Source organism: Pelodiscus sinensis, chromosome 3 (assembly GCF_052426305.1).
Source record: "Pelodiscus sinensis isolate ZL-2025 chromosome 3, ASM5242630v1, whole genome shotgun sequence".
NCBI classification, from domain to species: Eukaryota; Metazoa; Chordata; order Testudines; family Trionychidae; genus Pelodiscus; species Pelodiscus sinensis.
This window is the reverse complement of record NC_143054.1, coordinates 40,751,006-40,771,396: the sequence shown is the minus strand read 5'-3', so window position 1 is coordinate 40,771,396 and position 20,391 is coordinate 40,751,006. Positions and strand designations below refer to the sequence as shown.

General features: G+C 40.5%; 1 protein-coding gene across 1 annotated transcript in view; it reads left to right on the top strand.

The window, feature by feature from the left end:
* The window catches only part of CSMD1 (CUB and Sushi multiple domains 1), a 1,868,278-nt gene that overhangs the window by 1,672,055 nt on the left and 175,832 nt on the right, over positions 1-20,391 (top strand). Inside the window, exons 43-46 of the mRNA XM_006137767.5 lie at positions 1,395-1,572; positions 11,644-11,789; positions 13,117-13,197; positions 13,575-13,688. Of these exons, the coding sequence (XP_006137829.3) occupies positions 1,395-1,572; positions 11,644-11,789; positions 13,117-13,197; positions 13,575-13,688 (519 nt within the window). The remainder of the gene's footprint in view (positions 1-1,394; positions 1,573-11,643; positions 11,790-13,116; positions 13,198-13,574; positions 13,689-20,391) is intronic.

The following is a 20,391-nucleotide window of genomic DNA, read 5'->3' as shown; positions in this document are numbered from 1 at the left end:
AATCTTTTTACTTCAAAAATTACAATATTCAGTTTATTAAAAAATTTCATCAGATAGTCTCAGTGAATGTTATTAATTAAAATATGCAAGCATGAGAACTTTTTTCCTTAAAATATTCATTACATTATGCAACCATGAGGACTTTCCCCCTATTTTTATTCTTTTTGGAGCATTCAGACAGGTCAGGCCCAGCAGGAAAGATAGGCAGAGGAATAATTTGTGAATATCATGAGCCTGATTCTGAGATTTAGGTATCTAAAAGTGGCAGTTAGGCACCTAAATTCATTTGTGGATCTAGCCATTGCCTTTTATAAGGTTATAAAATATATTAAAGCATATTTTTGTGCACCTACAACAGATACCTCTAAAAATTCCTTCCATCAGGCTGCAGGATTATAATTTATAAGTGAATTATTATTCTCACACAGCAGAGATTAGCATATTAATATCTATCATATAATAAAACTCTTATCAAAGGGAGATAAATCATGTGTGAAATTTCAGATTCATATATTTTAAAGACAGAAATGAACTCTACTCTGATTTCCTTTATAATGCCAGCCATAGACAATTAATCAGTAATTTCTTCTTCTAGTAGAATCCCAGTGGGTGCTCCGTTTTAGGTGCACCTGTACCTTGTGTCTTTGGTCAAAGATTTAGTGGTGGCAGTGCCTGTTTGACCCATAGTCACTGACTCTGGCAGAAGCACCCATGAAAAAAAATAGTGTTTAGAACCCAGGGCCAGTGGAACTGCTGCCCCAGCCAGAGATCAGTAGTTCTTGCACAGCCGTACATACAATGATAGATGGATATGGCTGAATTAATTGCCTATATGCTGTTCAATGCTTATAGGCACTGGGCTTGCTGCAGCAGTGACTTGTCCAGCCCTGCTTCAGTCCTTGGTGGTGGATAGGGTCCCTCCCCCAGCAGCATTAGGGAGCTGCCCCAGCCATAGTTCCTGGTAGGGAAGGAGGGGAGAGGAGAGAAGACCAACCTGATCAGCAGCATTAGATAGACTGGACTGACTTTAGAAAAAGGTGTGTCTGACTCTCCTGAACTGGAGAAAGTATTATCGCAATCCTGGATCTATAACAGTTCTTGAAAGTGTGAATATATACATGTTGGGTGGAGAGGAATATAGAGAACTTGCCTCTTGTTCATATGTCTGCACACCTCAAAGTAAAACATTCTGTTTAGTTTTAAGAAACATATATCAGGAATAAGTCATTTCTTAGAAACATAAAATCTTATCACTGAAAGGCAACCAACCAAGGAAAATTGTTCTCATAAAGACTTTGATTATTTTGTCCTGCAGAGCTTTACAATTTTCTATTCCATTCTTAACAACAACAAATGTATCCCTTCTAGTAATTTTTCATTTGTTTTCTTTTCAGCTCCTTGTGGCTATAATGTAACCGCTTCAAATGGTACAGTATATTCTCCAGGATTTCCAGATGAATATCCAAATTCAAAGGACTGTACATGGCTTATTTCTGTCCCTCAAGGCCATGGGGTTTATATCAACTTCACCTTACTCCAGACTGAACCAGTGAATGACTACATTGCAGTTTGGTATGTGATTTTTCAACACAAAATAATTGATTTGTCCTTGACTTTGTGTTTGGATACATCTACACAGCACACTTATATTAAAATAAGCTATTTTTGATTTTTTTCCGAAATAGCTTATTTCATAATAGCATCTCTACACTACAGCAGAGCTGGGGGTGGGTCAGAGGCAGTGTAGCTGGCCAGGGGAGAACGGAGGAGGGGCAACCAGCAGGAAGCAAAGCTGGTTGGGGGAGCAGCGAGGCTGGCCATGAAAAATCAGGAGGAGGAACTGGCTGGCGGGTGGCGGGGAGAGGAAATCGGCCGGCGGGGAGCAGGATTCACCCAGACGTGTGCAGATCTTAGGGTGCTGCCCGCCCCGCTCATGGTGCCAGTGATGCAAGTCCAGCTGCAGCTCCAGCACGCTCTGGAACAGCACTCAGGAGTAGGGACAGAGCATCCCCTGCTTCCCAGAGGCAACTAGAGGCTCCCAGCACCAATCATGCCTCACCTCCCAGCCACTCCCCTGCCCCCACCAGGCTTCCATCTGGTGCCCAGCCGGAGAACCAGAAAATACCGGACATTGTATATGTCCAGTATTTTCTGATTTTTTTTACTGGACATAGGGCCTGAAAACCAGACTGTCCAGTAGAAAACCGGACACCTGGCAACCCTATACGTCACCACCCCACCCCCCCTTCACCTCCCACCATGGTGCTCGGCTGAGTTCTGCACCGCTCAGCCGGGCTGCTGTGGGGGAGCCCAAACAGCCGCTTGCTCCGCATGCTCCCCCACAGCAGCCCAGTTGAGCAGTGCAGAATTCAGCCGGGCACCATGGCGGGAGGCAAAGGGTGGCAGGATGGTGACGTACACGCACAGGGGGCGGGGCTTGGATGACATGCATCCCCAATGGAGACAGAGGAGAGCAGAGAGAATGAGAGGCAGGAGAGGGAGAAGAGAAAGAGAGAGACGGAGAGGAGAGAAAGTGAGAGGCAGGAGGAGGAGGAGAAGAGAAAGGGACAGTGAGAGGAAGGAGAGGGAGAAAAGAAAAGAAAGAGACAGAGTGAGGCAGAAGGCGGAGGAGATCTGAGAGGGGGGGAGGCTGTAGGAGGAGGAGATAGAGGGTACGTCTAGACTACATGCCTCTGTCGCCAGAGGCATGTAGATTAGGCTACCCGGCATAGGAAAATGAAGCGGCGATTTAAATAATCGCTGCTTCATTTAAATTTACATGGCTGCCACGCTGAGCCGATCAGCTGTTTGTCGGCTCAGCGTGGTAGTCTGGACGCGCGAGTGTCGACATCAAAGGCATTTGTCGACCACCCAAGTATGCCTCATCGGCTACCCGCTACATTTTCCTATGCTGGGTAGCCTAATCTACATGCCTCTGGCGACAGAGACATTTAGTCTAGACGTACCCAGAGAGACAGGGAGAGAGAGAGATGAGCGAGAGACTGGAGGCTCAGGAGAGAAGACCAAAGTGGAGGAGAGACCTCAAAATCTCGTCTTATAATGAGCTAATTGGCTAGTTCTGAAATAACACTGCTGTGCACGCTTTGTAACTATGATTTTTACTTAGTGGTATTCTTCACAATGTAATATAGGAGAAATAGAGAATCTAAGAGTAAGATTTTAGAAAAAAAATGAGCTAAAATGGACAGTATAAGTTCCACATAACATGTATTCATGCAGTAGTATTGGTTGCAGGATATTAAAGGGATCAGGTGAGTGAAGAAATATCTTTTACTGGACTAACACAGAAGTCGGTCAGATAAAATATATTACCTCTCTAACATTTTTTCCATTCAGGTACAGGTATGTAATTGTTGGTTTTGGTAACCTGGCTTTTGAAATGAAAACATTTATTAAAATATAGGGTTTGTCTTAATTTGAAAACTAATTAATATTAATAGCAAGATGCATTAGGAATAGGTAGGGGAAATTTCTAATTTTTTTTTTAGTTTCAGTTTTTTAAACCTTCTTTTTGTGCTTGTACATGTCCAATATAATGTAGTGCTCCTCGTGCATTGATTTCTTCAGTAGTATCTCTATGGACAGAACAACCACTAAGCTTGTGCTGCAAGTGAGAGCTGAAAGGAGAGTAATGTTCTATTCTGCCTCCCATTCCTTACCTTCTATAATCAAAGCATTGATGATCTCTATGAAAACCTACTCAGTTTGATATAGTGGTGACCTCAAAAAATTCTCTGGAGTTTTATTTTAGGGTTTTGGTAATATAGCCTTTTAAGTTTATTTATTTTGTTTTAGCCTTGTATTTGGAGGGATGGGGTATGTTTACAGTCTCCCACCCAGTACCAGGAGAACTTATTCAAAAGTCTCAAGGGTTCAAAACTTGCTCAGGTTACAGGAAGACTATTCTACCCTCATTCCCATCACCTCAAGTGCCTGAGTGAGGGCCATACAAGAGACAAGTACTCAGTCTGTTGAAGCTTCAAAACTAAGATGGAGAAGTTAAGGAAGGAGTACAACCAGTGTATCCTCATGGACCCTGACATTTGACTGGCTTCAGAGCCCCCATGATCATGTAGAGAAAGTTTTAGAAGACTGCTTTCCAAAGTGTTCCCCAAGCTGTGTCAGCTGAAAGAGGCCATAGAAGATCCTGGTCTCCAGGGCAATCATCATGAGACCCAGAGAATCAGATCAGCTACTTTTTTGGTGGTGAAAGCAAAGTCTTCCCCAATCACTGTTGGTACCAATTATGTCAGAGTCTTATACTGTAACTAGAGACCAGTTATGTTTATAGGCACCATTGTCATCTTTGCTTCAAGGTGAGGATACTTGCTCATAACCTATGCAGCCATCTAGATTTTCATCACCAAGTCACTAGTCCATAACACCATTTTCCTCAGACTTTGTATTGCCACATTTCACAGGGAAGACTCAAGATCTCATGCTGAGTGTTACCTGTATCTAGGGAGGTGTTCGTTCTGCCCCTACAGTACCACATTTCCATTTGAGACTACCTTCCAAGGACCCCTTCCAGCACTGAGCCAGCCTGTTTCTCTGGTATTCCTAATCATTGAGGGTATGTCTACACAACAAAGTTAGTTCAAACTAACGTCCGTTAGTTCGAACTAACTTTCATAGGCGCTACACTAGCGCTCCGTTAGTTTGAATTTAATTCGAACTAACGGAGCGCTTAGTTCGAACTAGGTAATCCTCATTCCACGAGGATTAAGCCTAGTTCGAACTTATTAGTTCAAATTAAGGGCTGTGTAGACCCTTAATTCGAACTAGTGGGAGGCTAGCCCTCCCCAGCTTTCCCTGGTGGCCACTCTGGCCAACACCAGGGAAACTCTACTTCCCCCCTCCCAGCCCCGGACCACTTAAAGGGGCATGGGCTGGCTACAGTGCCCGTGCCAGGTGCAAGCCTTCCAGCACCCAGCCAGCAAACCCTGCACCTGGCACAGCTCGAGCCACCCACACAATGCCCCCTAGCCCTCCCCCTCTTCCCGGGACCAGGCTGGCGACTCCCGGGAGCTTGCCCGGGACCGCAAGAGGCGGGCACCCGCCTGGGCTAGTGCGGACATCATGGACCTCGTCCACGACCTCCGCACTAGGCACAGGAAAGTGGCCGGCTAGGGCAGGAGAGCTGCCAGCCTGGCCACCCAGGAGCAGGTGTGCATGAAAATCAAGGGGGTCCACTGAGACCCCCGATCCCGAGCCCAGAGCTTACAATGGCCGGACTGGGTCAGACCAAAGGTCCATCTAGCCCCGTAGCCTGTCTGCCGACAGCGGCCAACCCTAGGGACCCTGGAGGGGATGGACCGAAGACAGTGACCAAGCCATTTGTCTCGTGCCATCCCTCTCCAGCCTTCCACAAACCTTGGGCAGAGACACCACTCCTACCCCCTGGCTAATAGCACTCCATGGACCCAACCTCCATGACTTGATCTCACGTCCCTTTAAACTCTGTTCTAGTTCTAGCCTTCACAGCCTCCTGCAGCAAGGAGTTCCACAGGTTAACTCTTTGCTTTGTGAAGAACAACTTTCTGTTACTAGTTTGAAGCCTGCTACCCATTCCTTTCCTTTGGTATCCTCTAGTCCTTCTTTATGGGAACTAATGAAGAACTTTTCTGTATGCATTCTCTCCACCTAACTCCTGCTTTTAGAGACCTCTATCCTGTCCCCTCTTCGTCTCCTCTTTTCTAAGCTGAAAAGTCCCAGTCTCTTTAGCCTCTCTTCATATGGGACCTGTTCCCAACCCCTGATCATTGTAGTTGCCCTCCCCTCTCCCAGCCTCTCTCTTCCCATCTCCCACCTCCTTTTCCCAGTCTCCCCCAGTTTTGTTCAATAAAGACAGATTCCATTTTTGAACACAATTGTCCTTTATTTTGTACATCAAGAAGAGGGGCTAGGGAAGGGTAAGTGGAAAGAGGTGAGGGAGGAATGGGGTACGAGCCCCCGATGGGGAGGACTGGGCTGGCTCTGCAGGCTTCTGGGGGTGGAAGCTCTCCTGCAGCCCCCCAATTGTCCCCTCTCCCCAGATGGCAGCCTGCGGCAAGTGCAGCCGGGCTGATGGCCGAGTGGTGTGATGTGCCCAGTGTGGGTACTCCGGGCACTCCAAGCCAGGACTGCTTTGCAAGCGGGGCACCCCTGAGAACTGTTTGTCCGGGGTGGGGGTCGGGACCCTTTAAGCGCAGCCCTCGGCTAGCCTGAGACAGCATCTCCACGCTCTAAGTCCTCCTCTTATGCCCTGCCGGCACTGCTTCCAGCCATCCTTAAGCCCGGTTCAGGGTCCACTTAATGTGGACATGCTAGTTCGAATTAGCAAAATGCTAATTCGAACTAGTTTTTAGTTCTAGATGCGTTAGTTCGAATTAGCTTAGTTCAAATTAACTAATTCAAACTAAATTAGTTCGAATTAGCACTGTAGTGTAGACGTACCCTGAGAGACTCTTCATTCAACTCTTGTGTTTCCTGGAACTGAGGGTATATCTACACAGCACCTTAAACTCAAAATAAGATAAGGAATTTGAGCTACGCAAATTGCATATCTTATTTGAAAACTATTTCAAAATAGCTTCTTTTGAAAATTGGTGCATCTACACCACACCAAATTTCAAAATAACTTGCTATTTCAAGCCATCTCTTATCCTTCGTGCAACGAGGTTCACCGGGATGGTGAAATAGTGCTCCCATTATTTTGAAAAATATTTTGAAATAATAGGCGGCTTGTGCAGGTGCAGGGTAGCTATTTCACAATAGTGATAGAAATGTAGCCGTGTTAGTCTGGGGTAGCTGAAGCAAGATGCAGGACAATGTAGCACTTTAAAGACTAACAAGATGGTTTATTAGATGATGAGCTTTCGTGGGCCAGACCCACTTCCTCAGATCAAATATTGGAAGAAAATAGTCACAACCATATATACCAAAGGATACAATTAAAAAAAATGAACACATATGAAAAGGACAAATCACATTTCAGAACAGGATGGGGATGCAGGGGAGGGGGAAGAAGAAAGGTGAGTGTCTGTGAATTGATGATATTGGAGGTGGGGAGAGTGGGACATCTGTGAGCTAATGGTATTAGAGGTGATAATTGGGGAAGCTATCTTGGTAATGGGTAAGATAGTTTGCGTATTTGTTCATTCCTTCATTCCATTCCGGGAAGGAATGAACAAATACGCAAACTATCTTACCCATTACCAAGATAGCTTCCCCAATTATCACCTCTAATACCATTAGCTCACCGACATCCCACTCTCCCCACCTCTAATATCATCAATTCACAGACACTTACCTTCCTTCCCCCCCCCCCCCCCCCGCATCCCTCTCCTGTTCTGAAATGTGATTTGTCCTTTTCATATGTGTTCATTTTTTTTTAATTGTATCCTTTGGTATATATGGTTGTGACTATTTTCTTCCACTATTTGATCTGAGGAAGTGGGTCTGGCCCACGAAAGCTCATCATCTAATAAACCATCTTGTTAGTCTTTAAAGTGCTACATTGTCCTGCATCTTGCGGTAGCTATTTCAGGTAACCTGAAATAGTTATGCAAGTGTAGACATACCCTGAGAGTCTATAGCCCACTCTCAACATCCTTCTCATCACCAAAGCTCAGAGAAGGGTATTGGGATATGGTTTCTCTGGCCACGATTATCCTTTCTCTTGATCTAGGAGACTGTGAAATTCTTCCATCAACTTACTGGATATTTACTTCTGTGTGGCAATCCACCCTGATCACAGAAAGTTCTTGTCAGCACCAAGGATTTTTACAAGTGCATGGCAGTGGTAGTGACTTATCTCTGCAAAAGGGACACACGTGTATTTTTATCTGGATGACTGGCTGCTCCAGACACCAGTTCAGACCACTGTTCATCTAACGCTGTGACTTCTCATTTGGCCTGCAACTAACCAAAAATATGAGTTTTCTCATATATCCAAGGGCAGAATTCCTTGGAGTAGTACTTGATTGGATATCTTCCAGGACATTCCTGCCTCTTTCCACATTTCAAACTCTGATAGTTATGTGCATCTCACAAGAGGTATTCTTTGAACACTATAAAGAATTACTCCAGTATCCTAAGTCACATGGTAATCTCTTACACCAAACGGAAACTTCTATGGACTGCAGACTAAGCTCAACTTGGTATATTGTCCTCAGGTTCACCACCTGGATAAGGTGGTTCATGTTGCAGGTACTGTGTTTTATCTCTGGACTGGTGGGTGAGCCAAGTCAATGTATGCAGAGGAATTCCCTTCTTATCTCCTTTCCCTTCTCTGATTCTAGTACCATACCATTTTTCAGGTAACTAAAAGGGTATCACAGGGCGGGGTGGGGGTGGAAAGGGAGTTGTTCTCCTTGGTCTCTGATGATAGGACAAGAAGCTTAAATTGCACCAAGGGAGGTTTAGATTGGACATCAGAAAAAACTTCCTAACTGTCAGGGTGGTTAAACACTGGAATAAATTGCCCAGGGAGATTGTTGGATTTCTATCTCCAGAGATATTTAAGAGCAGGTTAGACAGACATCTATCAGGGAAGATCTAGACTGTGTGTGGTCCTGATGTGACCTCTTGAGGTCCCTTCCAGTTCTATTGTTCTAAGGTTCTATACTCCTCAGCCATGGGATGAGAAGCACATCATGGTGCAAAGTGCAAGGATTTTGTACTTTCCTTGAATCCAGGCTCCACACAAACATTTTTATGTCTAGAATGTTATTTTGTGGATTGCAGCAGTTTGCCTCATAAGACAAGATGGCCTAGCAGTGTTTTATGTGAACAATCCTCGTGGTTCCAGGTACAACAAACTTCACCAGCAGGCAATCAGGGGATGAAACTTGTGTACCGAAAGCTTGGTGAAAGCTTGCCGGGGACTCAAAATGGTTTAGTGGATCATCTGAGCAGGTCCTTCAGATTAGACCACAAATGATTTCTCAGTACCAATATTCTGGCTCAGATGGTTTGCCTAGGTTTTCCATCCATGGGCCTATTACATCCCAACAACAGGAAGTGTCTCATTTGTGCTACTGAGCAAGTCACAGCCCCAGGTCAATGTTTTCCTGTCTCTGTGGGATGGAGCTCTGTATGTATTCCTACCAGTGCCTCTGATTCCTGGAATCATTACAAACTCAGATAGGATTGCAATAGAATGATCCTTATAGCACCAGATTGGCAAAGAAAAATGTGGTATTCAGACCCCCCCCCCATAAGGACCTCTCAGTAGCCCTTGCTGTTGTAAGTGACCAAAGACCTGCTAGTGCAGCTTTATGGATGAGTGCAGCACCCAGCTCCTCAAGTGCTCTTCTTCATAGCATGGTTCATTAGTGGCTGAGTATGGACAAAGCACGTTGCTCAGTCGCTGTTCATAATGTTCTTCTTAATGGCAGCAAACCTTCCTACAGAGTAGGTGTAAATCTTCACACTGGCTAGCATTCAGACAACTCTGGACTACCTTTTGAAACTTGAGTTGGGTGTAGCATTCAGTTCATGATGCATCCTGTGGCTCTTTCAACTTTTAATCCTTGAATAGATCTGCTTCTATTTACCCCATCATGATGAGTTTCTTGAAAGGCCTTTATATATTATTTTTGCTGTTCAGAGAAGGAGAACCTTTCTGGGACTTGAATCTGATGTCATCTGTGCTTATGGTCCCTCCGTATAAACCCTTGGTATCATAGATTTTCTGTGCCTCTCAGTAAAGGTGGCAATTTCCATCAGGAGGACAGATGAGCTAAATGTAATGGTTACATATCCACCATATGCTGCTTTCTACATGGGCAAATTCCTCCCTAAGGTGATCTCTGACATCCACACAAACCAATCTATCTAACTGCTAGTTTTCTTTTCAAAGCTGCATGCACAGAGATGAGCAAAGATTCAGTGTTTGGGCACATTGGCTTTTTACCTGGATAAAACAAAGCTCTTCCAGACCTCCTCCCATCTATTTCTGTCAGAAGCAGAATATATAAGAAGTTAGTCATTACAACTCAGCCTCCCCATATGGATCACCGGATGCATCACAATGCTTTACACTGATAAAGGATTAATGTCTTGTGATAGACTCAGGCCACATTCACGAAGAGCACGTCTTTGATTGCATTTCTGGCACATGCGGTAGATATCTGAAAAGTAGTGACATGATCCTCAATCCAGACTTTCAGCAGTCATTATTCACTGCTTGCTGCTTCAAGAGAAGATGCAAATGTGGACAAAATGGTCCTACCATCATTCCTCAGAGGAGACTCCAAATATCAGTTTCTGAGGTAACAACTTGAGAGTTATCTACAAGGTAGTGACATATGCAAATACTCAAGGAAGAAAAACAGTGGTTACTTATCTTCTTGTAACTGTTGTTCTTCAGAATGTGTTGTATATGTCCATTATACAACGTATCCTCCTTCCTCAGCACATGAGAGTCCAATATCAAAGGTACTTCTAGGCAAAATTATCTGGCACTGTTGCATGACGGCCATATTCAACACATTTCAAAAAACAGCTGTTGCAAGAAGGTAACATTTAAAAAAAATTAATGTATTGCTGTATTTAGTGCCTACATGTATTTATGTTAGGATGAGAGTATTTCCAAATCTGCTGCTGGAATGAACAATGATAGATGCATTAAACACACTTGAAAACTGAAAGTTCTATACCTAACATCCTGTGCACTGTTTAAAACGTAGCTTGTGGATATTCTGGTGTTATATATATAATATATTTGCTCGTGGTCAGAAGGTTAACTTGATAGGCTTAGTATAAACAAGACATGAATTAATACACTGATGTTTTATCTGCGAGAAGCAGGACTGAACTCATCATAGACTGGAGAGAGCAAATATCATTCTGATCTAAAGATATTGACAGGGCAGAAGCCAAATGGTTTCTGGAGTATAGTGCATCACAAAAGCTTTTTGTTTCAGCCTGGGTCCAGGGGGGTGTACGCTACAGAGGTCCAACAAAATAAATGAGCTAGAACTTGGAAAGTGAAAAAAATGTTATAATTGTTTTGACCTTTACATAATGATACTCAAGTGAAAGAGGCCTATTATTATACAAACATATATATTACTGTCTGTCCTGCTGTTGCGAGATTCAGAACTCTAGCTTGATTTCTTAGCATACTTCCACAGCAGCTGAACAAAAATGTCATCCTGCAAACCATTACTTCCTTGATTGTAGTGGGACTATTGGTATAAAACACTATTGTCAGATTTGACTTGTAGGCAATAAAAGGTATAATGAGATTTCAAGAGTTCTTCAGATATGTAAAATGGTTTATTTTTCTGAGGTACAATTGATTTGTGGGTGAAACATGGAAAGGAGAAGAAAGGAAAGAAAGTATAGAAAGACCCAACATTCTAAAGGGAGCCAGTAAATATCTTATACAGGCAAAAATTAAAGTGACTATACATTTTTCTCCACCTTCTCTAAAAGGGTAAGTCTTTGGAGTCAGAAATAATATTAAACATTGCCTTCATAGACTGAATACAAATGAAACAACCTCAACCACAGTAGTTAGGATCAACCTCCTTTCTCAAAGATTTAGCCTGCTGTCAAAAGAAAATAGATTGTTAATTTAAATTTTAATTATAGGTTTTCACTAAAGCTACTTTTTTTTCCTTTGGTCCCTAGGGATGGTCCTGACCAAAATTCACCTCAGCTGGGAGTTTTCAGTGGAAACACAGCTCTAGAAACAGCTTACAGCTCCACCAGTCAAGTCCTTCTCAAATTTCACAGTGACTTTTCAACTGGAGGGTTCTTTGTCCTCAATTTTCATGGTCAGTTTGGTTCCTGGTGACATTTAATTTGTGGATTTTATTACTATTTCCTAACCATGTCCTTTTTGATAAAATTAATTATGCCTAATTGGACTGATATTTTAATGTAGCAGTGCAGATTTTCATGCACATTTTTTGAATTTTTTCAGTATTAGTTTTACATTTTTTGACAAATTGAACTCTGATTTCTGAATGTTGAACTATTTTGTTTTTCATATTTTGTGGCCATATCCTGGCCTATATCTCATGCAATAGTTCACTTATTTGGGTGTAACTAAGTTCTGAACTATCTCTGGCCAATCATCTCTGGGTGGCAGGTGGGAGCGTGAACACTAACTCTACCCTCAAAGCATACAAAAGATATTCAAGGTTGATGGTACCTCATATGTACACTTACTCCTTCCTGTCGTTAGTGGCTCTTTATAGATATCAGTCCACCTTTTTCTTTGCACAGTACCTGCAGAAGTTCAGTATACACCTGTCATAATTTGGGGAAGAGAGAATGACGCTTGATTCCCATTATAATCTGTTTGCTTGTTAACTTTTGAAACTTGACAGATGGGGGAGGGATTCAGAGGATATAGGGACCAGTTGTACTACTCACTGAGCCTAGAAGGAGAGAGATTGTGTAATATGTATATTCCTATCTCTAAATGACATATTTTTTATGGAGTTATTAGCCAGGATTATGCTCTTAGGATACCAATCTTTAAATGTTCAGCTGAGGTAAAGACAAACTAAGTGCCCAGTGATAGAAACATATTAGTAATTGTAATGCTTATTTTCCCAATGACACCGTTCAGAGCAGCAAACTCCATGGCCAGAAGGATATTGTATATATTCAACAAACTTGAAGAGGTAACAAAAGCTAGTTTAGAAGGAAATGGTAACTTGCACTTTTTTAATATCGTGTTGGTAGCATTGCATTACTAGTCATCTGGCTTTCTTTTTGTTTTTGGTAAATTAAACCATATATTGAGTCAAATTTATCCCTGGTTTCTCTCAGTAGTTTTAAAACAGAGATGAATTGAACTGACTAATGTGTGTGAGATGCATATATTTATTTTGTTATTAGACATTTTTCATATTGTGGTAGAAATATTATGCAAAATAATAAGATGGATAATCATCACATTTTAAGTGATTTGTTTAGGTAGAAAAATGTAGACTCAGACCTTGCAGTTTTGACTGTGCATGGGTTTTAATGTGACTCCCTATGGGCACATAGGTGCCTATGAACAGTCAATTGTAAGATCAGGGTTTTAACTTCAATTATAATATATTGTATTAAACTATAATTTAATAGTTTTTAAATCCTGTTTTGTAGCTTATCAACTAAAGAAGTGCCAGCCTCCACCAGCAGTACTGCAGGCTGAGTTACTTACAGAAGATGATGATTTTGAAATAGGTGATGAATTTGTATCTCATTTTCTCATAAAACCCATGCTAGCACACTTGGCCATTTATAAAACTTGCACTTAAAATTTATTTAAATTAGCATTACATCTCATTCTCCTCCTGAATACATTACTAAAATATCCCCAAATGCCTTCACTTCATCCTGAAAATGAAATACAATATGGAAATCTTGCCTTTATTCCCATCCTTTTCCTGATAAAAAACATTGAGATTTATGCTTTCTTCTCCTTTTGCATTTCTACATTATCTTATAATTACTGTATAAATGTAGTTTAAAGGGAAATATCTCATATTTCCAGTTGTGAAAGATAATATAGACAATACTAAGAAATAATTTTAAAAGTGTCCGTCATTGATCCTTTTCAGGAGACTTTGCCAAGTATAAGTGTCATCCTGGTTTTACCTTGGTTGGAAATGACATGTTGACCTGCAAGCTGAATGCACAATTGCAATTTGAGGGCTCGCCCCCATTTTGTGAAGGTAATTCTGTTTTTGTGTAGACTATACATCAGATTAATTGCTCTTATTTTTTCTTTGTGGTTTTCTTTTAGACTAAATGAAAATGTCAGCAAAATTTTGGAAAACTTTAATTTCCTGTGGTTTCTATCTCTGTTTAATATAACTGTTTCTATTTATTTCCTCAGCAGATAGTACAAAGACAGGAAACAGTTTTCAGATCTGATTTGACACTTACATCAGTGATTAGAAAGCTAAATAAAAATAGTCTTGTTTTCCAAGATATTTCTTGACCTATTGTTAGTTCCTTATTTTATGAGTGGCTTTATTTATCAAGTGTTATTACTGAAACATAAAGTATAAATGTCTTAACATGACCTAATGTGTGTTGCACTTCACAGAGAAAATATTTCTTTTATTTCTTGTGAATGGTTAAGTATATGTGCTTACTTTATTCATAGCATAACCTGTTAAAAGGTTCGCCTGAGCTTTCACATACAATGTGATGTAACATTTTTAAAATGTGCTTTAAAAACACTTGTGGTGATTTTAAGCATTCGGAAGGAAACACTGAAAATCTTCTGATTATTCATGTGGCATGTAAAATTGTAACATGTTTTAAAATTCAGTACTTAAGAATGTACACTGACTATATGTGAGAAGTATGAATATGTACCCCATTTATTTTTATATTCACACAAAAACAAATGAAACTATTGAGTATTCAGATTTTTTTGAAAATGTTTTTCATGTCTTTGGTGAGGGAAAAACATTTACACAAATGTTGAAACCAAAAGGAATAATAAAAATGGAAAAATAATCATAACATTTCTTCTTTGATCTCCAGCAAACTTTGAAATGAGGGTCTACAGTGGATAAGAAATTGACTCTGATTTTTGAGTCTAACTTTAGTTTGCAGGAAATTACAGAGCAGTCAAAAATCAAACTTTCTTGCAATCTCTGAAGGGACTGTCAGCCCTTCATAATTCAAAGTGTGCATTATTTACAATGGACTTCACTGAAAACTGAACACTCAGGCTGTGTCCAGACTCCATGCCTCCGTCGACGGAGGCATGTAGATTAGCCAGATCGGAAGAGGGAAATGAAGCCGCGATTAAAATAATCGCGGCTTCATTTAAATTTAAATGGCTGCCCCGATCTGCCGATCAGCTGTTTGTCGGCAGATCGGGAGAGTCTGGACGCGATGCCCCGACAAAGAAGCCTTTCTTCATCGACACAGGTAAACCTGGTTTCACGAGGCTTACCTGTGTCGATGAAGAAAGGCTTCTTTGTCGGGGCATCGCGTCCAGACTCCCCCGATCTGCCGACAAACAGCTGATCGGCAGATCGGGGCAGCCATTTAAATTTAAATGAAGCCGCGATTATTTTAATCGCGGCTTCATTTCCCTCTTCCGATCTGGCTAATCTACATGCCTCCGTCGACGGAGGCATGGAGTCTGGACACACCCTCACTGTGATACCATGTTAACACTTCCCTGTATATATTACTGAATGTTATCCCAATTTGCCCCAAATGAATATTGATTACATGTAATTGCTAAAGACATCTGACTACAACTGTATTAATAACTTTAACATGGTAAACATTAACTTATCTCAATTTCTTTGGCCCTTCTGTAAAGGAAGTAGAATATAGGGCTAAGACATCTGCACTTGTAGGGATGATGTCCACTACTTGCACAGAAGAAACCATTTTCTCCTAGACCTTCTGTGAGCCTAACCAGATTTTTGTTTTTTTTTTCTGGTACTCACCCAGTTACATTCTAGATATAGAAAAAATATTACCAAAATCAGTACTGCAGTCTGGAATTTGATCATTTTGTAATGGTATTTACATTTATTTTATGTAAATAATATGCTATGTGTTGAGTTTTTCTATTTATGTTAATGGACGCAGGATTATATTAGACCCTGGCATGTGTGCATATGTTAGCGTGCACTCATGCACACAAACTATGTTAGAAGAACATTATAATGGTGGCAAAGTCAAGCATTTAAAGTTAGGAAATGCCAGAAATAAGGTTGTGAAAGTAGGAAAGTTTTGTTAAAAAAAACCCTCATTGACATTTCAATGTGACATCATATTAATAGCCAAAAAAGTCATCAGCAGCATTTTGTTAAAAACCTTCGTATGAACCACACAGACCTCTGCAACTTGAATTAAGAGTGTAAACAACAGCAGGAGTGAATTGTCACTCTGTGTGAACGAGCACTTAATAGAGATGAGACATACAGTGATAGTGAGTTGCATAGATATTTGCTGGAGGCATAGGATTGGTGAGAATCAGCAATCTGGGGTTTTGTCTATTCCAGATTATCGAGGGCAGTGCATGTTTATGGCCACAGACACTTCTGCTTCTCCCCTCACCTCACACTTGACCACTTTTGCCTTATCCTTTCCCACCTGTCCCTTTATCAGTCTTGTTTTCCATCCCAGTCATCATCTCACTTCCATTCTTTTCACCTAGTGAATTCAAGCCATTTATCAGGCTTTCCATCCCAGTCTCCTTGCCTAGACCTGCCTAGTTTCTGGACTCACATCCCCCAGCTCTGTCTGTCTGTTCCCCTTCTTGCCTCATTCTCCTTGCTCAACAATTCCATTTTGCCCCCTTATCCTCAGTCTCCTTGTCCAAATTTAACATCTGCATTAGCTACCAGTCACACACTTTCTTGCCCATATTACTGATCCTCACTGGCTCCCAGTCTTACTCCTCAGGCTTTTCTTTCAGCTTCAGTCTCCCTCCCCTTCCCTTTCCTGCTTCTTTTTCCCAGTCTCCCCCATTGCTGGCTCCTTGTTCAAGTCTCTTTGTCCAGCCAGTGTCTGTTCTGCCCCTTACAAGCCTATGCCCAATTTTCCCCTCCTCTAGACACCAGAGTCTAATCTCATTTCCTTCCTTCAGTTTCCTAAACTTAATCTACTCTTCTCCCTCCCTCTATCCCCCCATCGTCAATTTCCTCCATGTCCCATTTGCATTTGAATCAAATAGCTTCCTCTTCTATGTTGTCTGGGCCCAGCATGAGGTCACCAAGGGCATGCCTACACTAGGAAATTATTTCAAAATAACTAAATATGAAATAACTCCCGAAATAACTATTTCAAAATAAGCTTATTCCTCAAGGAGAGCAGGAGTACAAATTTTGAAATAATCAGCCTGTTGTTTTGAAATTACAGGCTTGGTAATATGGACGCTCCACTTATTATTTCAAAATAAGGGGGGTTATTTCAAAATAACTCTTTTGTGTAGACCAGGGCTTAGAGCACATGACAGACAGCATTCTTTCATTCAATTCTGGTGTCAGTACCTGGCCTGGACATCACTCTCAGCAACACAGAGTTGTAGTTGCTGGTCAAGTCGTGCTCAACCAGGGGATTCAGCATGCTCAGTGCAAATGGAATCATCATCAGTCTAGCAAGTCTTTACAGAGAATGTGTGAACTGTAATTTTTTTCCAAAGGCTTAAAGCATAGCCAGATTTAGATGGGTTAATACAGGCACAACAAAAGGCAAATCTCTTGTATATAGGCTACCTCTCTACCAAATTTCTAATCCTTTCTCCAAAGTATGGGTGTGCTAAATCTTTTTAAGTAAAGTTTCCAGAACTTTTAACAATATATTTTCCCCTAAATTTTTCTCAGAAATGATTGGATTGTTTTGGCTGAAAATGTTGCTTTTTCAAAAATGAAAGTGAAGTAGACATACAGTATATAACATTTCAGCATCAACAGTTAAAGTTTGGCAAAGTTGTAAAAACCTGAAAGCAAGATCTCACAATGGGAAGTGTCAGCTAATCTTTGTAATTGGAAGTTCTGTCAATCTATGTGTGCGTGCGCACGCATGCCCGTTGCTGGGAATATGAAGTGGGAAAGTGAGTCACACTTGCACCTAATTTACACTTAATCAACTTTCACCTTTATTTATACAATTTCAGACAAATGATAGTCACTAATAGTGCCTGAACATATTTTTATGCCAGATGATAAAACAGAATGGGTAGAGACCAAGTTATCAAAATTTAAAGTACCAGAAATTTCTCCTGCATTTCATGAAGGTTGTTGTGCCCACTGATCCTTCTGTCTTATTCCTCCTGTTTCTGATCTGATATTTCTCCAGTTTGGTCTCACTCACATGGCTTCTTATGCATATCTGCATTACATATTAATTAGTGTTTCTTTAATCGGTGCTACATGTTGTATTTTGCATAGCCAGTATAACATATAAGAATTATTGCTTTCCTACTTTATAACTGTTGACTGATATCTTTTAAAATGACAAAATTATTGAGAGATGGATCCAGAGTTTACTTGTTGCTTTTGATAGCTTGGGGTATTATTTAAGAATAGTTTTGAAATTAGGATAATTTTTAGCATTTAGGATGTTGTAAGTTTATACAAATCCATTCTCTGCCAGTTATTTATTTTATTTATTTATTTAAATATTTGTATCCCACCTTTCTATTTAAAATATTTAAGGTGGCTTACAAGAACAAACAAACAAAAAACCCCAAATATATATAAAAATTTTAAATATGAGTATTTAAAATATGAGACCTCAGAGGGACATAACCAGCTAAGAACATATAGTGAGGAGGAACACACGCTTACAGACTCAAACATTAATAAAAGCACAAGTAAAAAGGGTGGCTTTAGCTTGACACTGGAACAATGCTAGCGTTGGCACCATGCGAATATCCTGAGGAAGAGAATTCCACAGCCTGGGAGCAAAAGCTGAGAATGCCCTGTTCCGCATAGATATGAATCTTATCTCCACAAGTGGGGAAATACGAAGCAAAGACTCCCCAGCTGACCTCAAAGTTATAACATCTTTATCAGAAAAAATCTTCTCCGCTAGGAGCTGAACTGCTCTATCAGATTTTATGTTCCTGAAAAGAAGGGTTTGTGCACAGCTTCTGACTGATAAAATCTTCTCCATCAGTATCTGCACTCACTACTAACAAGGTCTTCTCCACTCTTGGTTAAAAAAAAAATTAGACTGCCTAATAGTGCATATTTTTTTTCTTCATCCAAAAACACCTTACCATTAGCACAGCTACCATACATCCCATATTATGTGATTTAGTTCTAATTCTGCAACACTAAGGATGCCAGATTTTCATCACTTCCTTTAGACAAACTTCATCATACAATCTATTACCAATCTCCCATCTCACAGCACAACCACCAGCATCAACAACTACTCTTCTTGGAATAATAATCTAGGAAAGGAATGTGTGTAATTAGATGGAAGAGAGAATAGGTTAAGGTCGCTGTTCATATTTCATGGTGAATGGCAGTGGAATATGATGAATATCCAAGATTGGAGGAGTAGAGGATATGTACTGGTAAGCTATGTAGTTTTTATTTCCTTGCTTCAGTAGGTTTTTATTAGACATGTTATAAGTGTAGCATGGATTATATGTGTAGAGGTAAGCTGGAGGAAGCAAAGTTTGCAGATGGTACAGAATTACTTAAGATAGTAAAGTCCAAACTGGGTACCTGGGCAACAAAAATGGCATATGAAATTCAATGTTGATAAATGCGATGTTGGAGGACACATTCCCAGCTATCCATATGTAAGGATGGGGCCTAAATTAACTATCACCACTCAAGAAAGGCCTGTGGAGTCATTATGGTTAGTTCTCTGAGAACATCTGCTCAAAGTCCAGTAGCAATCAAAAAAGTTAACAACTAATTAGGAGTGGGATAAGTAATAAAACAATAAATCTCAACTTCACAGACTGCCTCAATAATTGGCTTTAATCAGATGCCAAGGAAGTGAACAAACTCGTCTCCTGCATTCTCTTCACTTTGTGTTGCTGACATTAGTTCACAGTGGTTGACAATCTGGCCCCAGTGTTTTCAGAACATATAAAGACACAAACCAGTGCTCCAGAAAAAAGTACATAATAAAAACACCTACATATGTCAAATAATGGAGGTTGTTTTTAGAACACAATGAACTTCATTGACATATGAATATAATTAGCACCTCATTGGACTCCTCTTTCCCCCTTTCACCTTTTTTTATAATAATAAAGCCCTTTGAAGCAAAATTCGGTGCTGACTTATACTGTGTTCTGACTTATACTGTGTTCTGTGTTATAGTCTGTGCTAAATTTATCCTGAAATTTTAAATGTTTTTGACAGTCAGCAGCAGTAATTGCACCACAAATCCAGCTTTTATTTTGAGTTTACAGTAATAGCAACAGCTTATCTCTTGGCCATTTCAATGAAATACAAGAGTCTGAAAAAGAAGCTGGAAGATTCTTATAAAAACTCTATAGGGATTTGGGGCGCTTCTGATAATGGTTAGTCATCTGTAAAAAACAACAACAAGAGAGTAGCTAGTTGCCTACAATTCTTGTAGAACGTTGTGGGAGCTATTGGCTGTCTCTGAGCCCAGCAACACTTTCTGTTTCTAGTCCTTTGAGATATTGTAGATAAATCTCACCCACTCTGTAGTTGACAGTGTGAATAGATTTGGTGATTTTCTTGTTTTCCCTAAAGTCTTATTAAGTGCAATCCAGGTTTTTTGGTTTTAAAAGTTACCTACAGTTATTATTATAGTTCTTAACTATTTTACTTATCAGCGCTTTTAAATTTTGTCAATAAAAATAAATACAGGGTTATTGTTTTTATTTTAATGTAAAATATGCTGTAATAATTAAATTATGTGTAGAAGGCATGATGAGTCAAATAATTAAAGCAT